The following is a 6,058-nucleotide window of genomic DNA, read 5'->3' as shown; positions in this document are numbered from 1 at the left end:
GCAGCCGCCTGACGCTCAGCCCGGGGGCGGCCGCGCGCTGGGACGTCGCCGCGCCGGCGCCGCCTGACGTGGCTGCGGAATGGGGGGATGCATTGGTGTGAGACGGTGTGCGTGAGAAGGACACGTCTGCAGGAAATTGTCCAAGCACGCATTGCTGCCCGTCTTGCCCAGCTGAAGGCGAGATCCAGGCGCCACCTGCTCCCGCCGCTGACAACGCAGCGCGCACCTCGCGCGGCGGGCGATAGCAGCACCACGACGAGTAAACACACTGCTAGCTTGCTGCCGTCCCGCGCCATCCTGATGTAACCGGCCACTGTCGTCAAAACAGACCAGCGCGAATTGCCCAGAGCTGATCTGGGCACGATTATAAGCTGTGGGAATTGACGGGATTGAATTGCGGATACTTTTCGTGCCGGCGAACTGGAAGCATAGTGCTGAGTCACCCGCAACTTTGTCACTTCGCTGTTCGAGTGAGGGGCAGCATCACGGTGTTTGAGTCTGGTTGAGTGGACGCCCAGGCAGTGTCTCGTCAAAAGGGAGTAGCCAGGTGGCCGAACAGGTTTGGTCCAGGCGATGCTAGGCAGTCGACCAACTCTGCACACAGGCGGGACTGCCATTCAGTACCAGCTGTCGAGTCGCCGGCGTCGGCGGTGCAGAAAGGACGACAGGGGGCGCTGCCGGTGTGCCCCAAACCCACCATGATCATAGCAACCGTTACATTACAGGATTGTCTTAACGGATGCTCACATGCGGAGAGTCAGCGGGGGCGGGGCCAAACGGCAAGAGCGACAGTACGGCACTTCACAGGAAGACGAGCCAACCCGGAACCCCACCAAACAATGGGAAGCACTGCCCACGACCAGGGACGGGTCGACCCACTCGACTCAGTAGCGCGGCCTCTTGTCCTGACCACTGTACCCCACGGCGCCACCGTAAGCGCCCCCGTACGCCGCGGCCACCCCCGACGCATCCCGCTTCTGGCCTGCGGCGGCGGGTGCTGCGGCTGCAGCGCCACCGGGCACGTACTTTGGGGCGGATGCTGCAGACGCTCCCGTCCTGCCGGCGACGGCGGCGGGCGCACCGTAGTGGTAGCCGGCCGCGCCCTGCTGCTGCTGCTGCTGCTGCTGCTGCTGCTGCTGGCCCGCCGTCGGGGGGTAGCCGGCCGCGGCGCCCGGGTAACTGGCGTAACCGGTGACGCCCGCGGCCGCCGCCTGCTGCTGTGAGGGGTCGTAGTAGCCGGCCCCCGTGGCGGCCGGCTGCTGCTGCTGCTGCTGCTGCTGGTACTGCTGTTGCTGCTGCTGAGCCCCTTGCTGGGCGCCATACGCCTGCTGCCCATATGCAGCCGCCTGCTGCTGGCCGTACTCCCCAGCGCTCGCCGCCTGCTGCTGCAGCGCCCCCACCGCACCATACCCGCCTGGCTGCGGCTGCTGGCCGTACGCCGCGGCGGCGTGCTGGCCGTATGCTGCCGCATGCTGCTGCTGACCCTGTGCGCCGTAAGATGCCTGCGGGCGAGCGAAGGTGGTCAGCGCCGATCGGGTGGGGTGAGTTTGGGGTGTTAAGTTGGGCTTGAGTCAGGAGGCTGGTACAGTCAAGGCAAGCTTGCCCATTCCAGCTTGCCTTTTTGCCCCCTAGCATGCCCATTCTTGCGATGGCCAAAAGGTGATCGCAAGAATGGGCATGCTAGGAGGCAACAAGGCAACCTGGGACACGTCCCGCGGCCGCAGACGTGCGGCGGGGTTTTCGGCCCTTCCACGGCCCGCAAAAGCGGAGGCTCACCCCGGCAGCAGTGGCTGCCGCCTGCTGGCCCGCAGCATACGTGTTGGCGCCGTAGCCGCCGCCGGGCGCCGCAGCCGCCGCGTCGCCGCTCACGCCGTACTGCTGAGCGTACTGCTGGCCGTATTGGTGAGCAGCGGCCCCTCCTGGCGCGGCGCCGTACGCTTGCTGCTGCTGGTCTGCCGTGGGCTGTTGCTGCTGCTGTGGCTGCTGCGCGTGCTGCTGCGTTGGGGGGTAGGCATACCGCGGGTCGACCGCCGCCCCCGCCCCCGGCGCCGCCTGCTGCGCCGGCGCCTGCGCGCCGTACTGCTGCCCGTACGCGCCCTGCGCCGCGGCCGCGTCGGCGCCATACACCTGCGGCGCCTGCGTCGGCGCAGCGCCATACGCCTGTGCGCCGTACGCCTGCGCACCATACGCCTGAGCGCCGGCAGCGTCATACCCGCCAGCAGCCGCGCCGCCATACGCACCGTATGCGGCGCCGCCGCCCGCTGCTGCCGCCGCCGGCGCGCCCGGCGCCGCGCCGGCCGGCGCGCCGTACGGCGCTGCTGCGGACGCCGCGACTGCTTGCTGCTGCCCGCCAAAGCCGCCGGCGCCAGCGGCTGCTTGCCCCGCAGGTTGGGCCGCCGCTGCGCCGTACGCCTGCGGCTGCGCGCTGACGACGGCCTGCTGCTGCTGCGCCTGCTGTCCGCCCGCGGCGCCGTACGCGGACCCATACCATCCGCCCTGGTCCCCGGCGGCGCCGTAACCGCCCCCCATGCCCGCCGCCGCGGCCTGCTGCTGCATCGCCAGCATCTGCTGCTGCTGCGCCTGCGCCTGTGCAGCCTGCTGCTGCTGCTGCTCCTGCTGGAGCTGCTGCGCCGCCAACAACTGCTGCTGTTGCTGCTGCTGCGCCATCGCCTGCTGCGCCTGCTGCATCATCGCCATCTGAGTCATCGCCGCCGCCTGCTGCTGCATCGCCATGAACGCGGCCTGCTGCTGCTGCGCCATCAACCGCTGCTGCATCGCCGCCGCTGCTGGCGGCACGCCCGCCATCCCACCACCCAGACCGCCGACTCCCATGCCCATTCCCATCCCGCCGCCCATGCCCATTCCAGGCGCCCCCTTCCCACGGCCCCCCATGCCCCCCATGCCCACGCCGGGGCCGCCCCCGGGGCCTGCGCCGCCGCGGCCGCCCGCGGGCACGCCCACGCCGGGGCGGGCACCGGGGCCGGGCCCTGCGGGAGAGGCGCAGGGATGGGGTGCCTTGAGCAACGTTGCACGGCTGGATGCGACGAATTTGAGGGTCGAATTGGCTGATACCAGACAGCAACGGTCACGCCGAGCCACTGAAATCATCGGTCGCTGGACCAAGTGCCGCGCAGCGGATATGATGGGTCTCCCAACTCCCACTTGTCAAGATGACCCACAACCGAGCCAAAATCCGGTCGGAACAACCAATCACAATTCCAGTCAAACGCCCGGCCAAACAACAAACAACGCAGCGCCTTGCACCCACCCGGCCTGTCCTCTGTCATCTCCTTGTCCCGCCCCTTCTTTTTCGGCGCCTTCAGCGTGCACGCCCCCCTGTCGGGGCTCTTGGCAGGGTTGACCAGCGACACTGTGATCGACGGGCCGAGGTTGGGGACGTCCTTGCCGTCCAAGGTTAGCGCGGCGGCCTCGGCCTCGTCGGAGCGCAGGAACTCGACGTTGGCGTAGCCCAAGTGGCTGGGGGGCGGGGGTGGGGGTGGGGAGTGGGGTTGAGCATCTGCTGGGGCATGTGATGCTCTGTAGGGCTTAGTGGGTGCAATGGGTTTTGCTTGTGCCAGGGCCGATTCGAATGGCAAGTTTCCGAGCAGCATGTCAGGCGCTCTCGCGCCCCCAGCGCCTGAGGGCGCACAGCAAGGCGCCTGTTGCCCGTCGCGTTGTGCCCCAGCCTGGCTGGCCCAGCGGGCCCTGAGCTCCGGAACCTCACAGGTGCTGCGTCTGCGGCACGTGCGCGGCGTGCACCCAGCCGAAGAGGCCGGCCACGCGCGTGACGTCGTCGGGGCCGATCGTGCGCGCGCGCGCGAGGCCGTTGATCACGATCTGGGTTGCGAAGTGATCGGGGACGGTGCGCGGGTAGCTCCATTCCGCGCGGCGAATCTTGAGCTGCAGTGGCAGCGGCGGCGGCGGCAGACGGCAGCGGCGGTCGGGGCGGGGTTTGAGGGGGCCCGCGGCGGCAGGGCCCGGGGGTTGGGGTGCTGTCCACTCACAGGACAAAGACGTGAGAGCGCAAGGCCCGCCGACGAAGGCTGTGCCACGGAGCGCCGCGTCTACGCGCCCTGCCCCATGCTGTGTGGCGGGACCGCACGCGCGCGGCACGCGGCCGCCCCTACAACCTTGGCTGCTGTGCAAAGGCATCCCCCAGGCGGCCAGGCGGCACGCCCCCTCACCGTTTGCTCAGGCCCCGGCGGCGGCGGAAGCTTCCCGACCTCCTCGGCCACCCGCTCCTTCAACTTCCGCTCGCGCTCGCGCTCCCGCTCCTGCCGCTCCCGCTGCCCCCTCTCCCGCAGCCCCCTCTCCAGCTCCCGCGCCTGCCCCTCTGCCTTCTGACGCTCGCGCGTCTCTGCCGCTTCCTGCTCCCGCGCCTCTTTCTCCCGAGCCTCCGCCCTGGCCTTGACAGCCGCCTCTCTCTTAGCCGCGGCCGCCGCATCCCGCGCCTCCCTCGCAGCCGCATCCTCCTGCCCCGCGCCGTCCGCCGCCGCCGCCGCGCCCGCCTCCGCCTCCGCATCCGCCGCCGCGTCCGCCTCTGCATCCGCCGCCGCACGCGCGGCGTCTGCTGCCGCCCGTGCATCTGCACGGGCCGCGGCGTCGGCGCGCGCCTTGGCTTCGAGCGCGGCGCGCGCGTCTGCGGCGGCCCGGTCGGTGGCGGCCTCCTCCTCGCGCGCCTGCTGCCTAGACTCCTCTTCAAGCCGCAGGCGGATCCTGTCGGAAAGCAGAAGGCGAATAACGTGATTGTGTCGCGCAGCCGAGAAGAAGGAATGTCGCAGCGACGCAACGGCTGATGAGGGCCGGCGCGAGGGCGGCCGGAATCGCAGGCCTGGCTGCGCGGCGCGGAGGGTCCGCGGCGGCGAATGCGCAGACTGGGCAGCGGGCGCGACCGTCCGGCGGCCAAGCTACCAGCCAACGCGCGATCCACGCGGCGACCCGAAACAACGGCCGGCCTGGGCGATGTTGCCTCGCACCTGGCGCGTTCCTGGAAGTATTCGTCCTCCAATGCCTTCAGCCTGTGGGGAAAAACGGGGGCAGCAACCAGGTCGGCGAAGCGCTTGCCGTTTCACAACGCAGGCCGCCGCGCCAGGGTCGAATGGACTGCAGTCACTTGCACGGCATCCGTCCGGGTTGAGTGCATTGAGAGGCGGGCGGGCCCTCAAATCGAGCGCCGCGGCTGGCCGGAACGCACGAGGCCCGCCCCACGTCCAACCCATGGTTATGGCAACCCAGACATAAACAAATTTGGACCTGAATTCCCAGCCCGAAAGTCTCCCACCTGGCCTTGACGCCCTCATACTCTGCCTCCAGCCCCTTGAGCGCCGCCTTGGCCGCCGCCGGCACCGCAAACTCGACAAACCCATACCCCTTGCCGCGCCCCGGCGGCAGCAGCGCGCCGCCGCCGGCGCCGGGCGCGGCCGGCGCGCCGGGCTGCGGGGCGCGTGCGACGAAGCAGCGGACGACGTCACCATATGGCGCCATCTCGGCGAGGAATGCGTGGTCGTCGTCATTGATGAGGTGGTTGACGAACAGGGTGACCTGCCCGGCGGGTGACGCAGGGTGGGCAGGCAAGGAGGGGTGAGCAGGGTCAAAGAGGGGGAGCATGGGTGGAGGAAGCGATCAGAAGTCAAAAAAGTTGTGTCAACCCAAGGGGCAACTGCTGCGGGGCGCCCCTGGAATTCCTGAGCCATTTGGTAAGAGCGTCCACGCTTTGAATACCCTACCCAGCTGCAGCAAGGTACCCAAAAGGAAAGGAGCTCATAACGACAAACAAAAAAACAAATGAACCAACCAATGAACCGACGTGACACAAAACACGCTGAAATGCGGCCACCAACGCGGGCAGACACACAACCCCGCCCCTCACCTGCACCAACGGCGCCTCTACCATCACGCGCGCCCCCCGAAATTCCACGCCCCCCTTGAGCTGCGCGGCAAACTCCCGCGCGATCCGCCACGCGTCCCCGTCGGTGACGTCATCCACGCCGCCCCCCTCCACCGCGCCGCGCCCGGGCGACGTCGGGGTCGCATACACCTCCCCCGCTGCGTCCCCAGC

General features: G+C 69.4%; 1 protein-coding gene across 1 annotated transcript; it reads right to left on the bottom strand.

Moving 5' to 3' along the window:
- Nucleotides 1-884: 884 nt before the first annotated feature.
- MNEG_6869 (hypothetical protein) lies at nt 885-5,484 on the bottom strand (the record flags this gene model as incomplete). The annotated part of the gene is made up of 7 exons (XM_014044654.1): nt 885-1,502; nt 1,777-2,987; nt 3,269-3,477; nt 3,725-3,900; nt 4,185-4,716; nt 4,977-5,018; nt 5,282-5,484. The coding sequence occupies 7 exons, from the start codon at nt 5,482-5,484 to the stop codon at nt 885-887; spliced, it is 2,991 nt and encodes a 996-aa protein (XP_013900108.1).
- Between the last annotated feature and the right edge of the window lie 574 nt (nt 5,485-6,058).

The sequence above is a fragment of the Monoraphidium neglectum genome (assembly GCF_000611645.1).
Source record: "Monoraphidium neglectum strain SAG 48.87 unplaced genomic scaffold scaffold01162, whole genome shotgun sequence".
In the NCBI taxonomy this organism is placed as follows: domain Eukaryota; kingdom Viridiplantae; phylum Chlorophyta; class Chlorophyceae; order Sphaeropleales; family Selenastraceae; genus Monoraphidium; species Monoraphidium neglectum.
The sequence above is the reverse complement of the archived record's forward strand: the minus strand, read 5'-3'. Positions and strand labels throughout refer to the sequence as shown.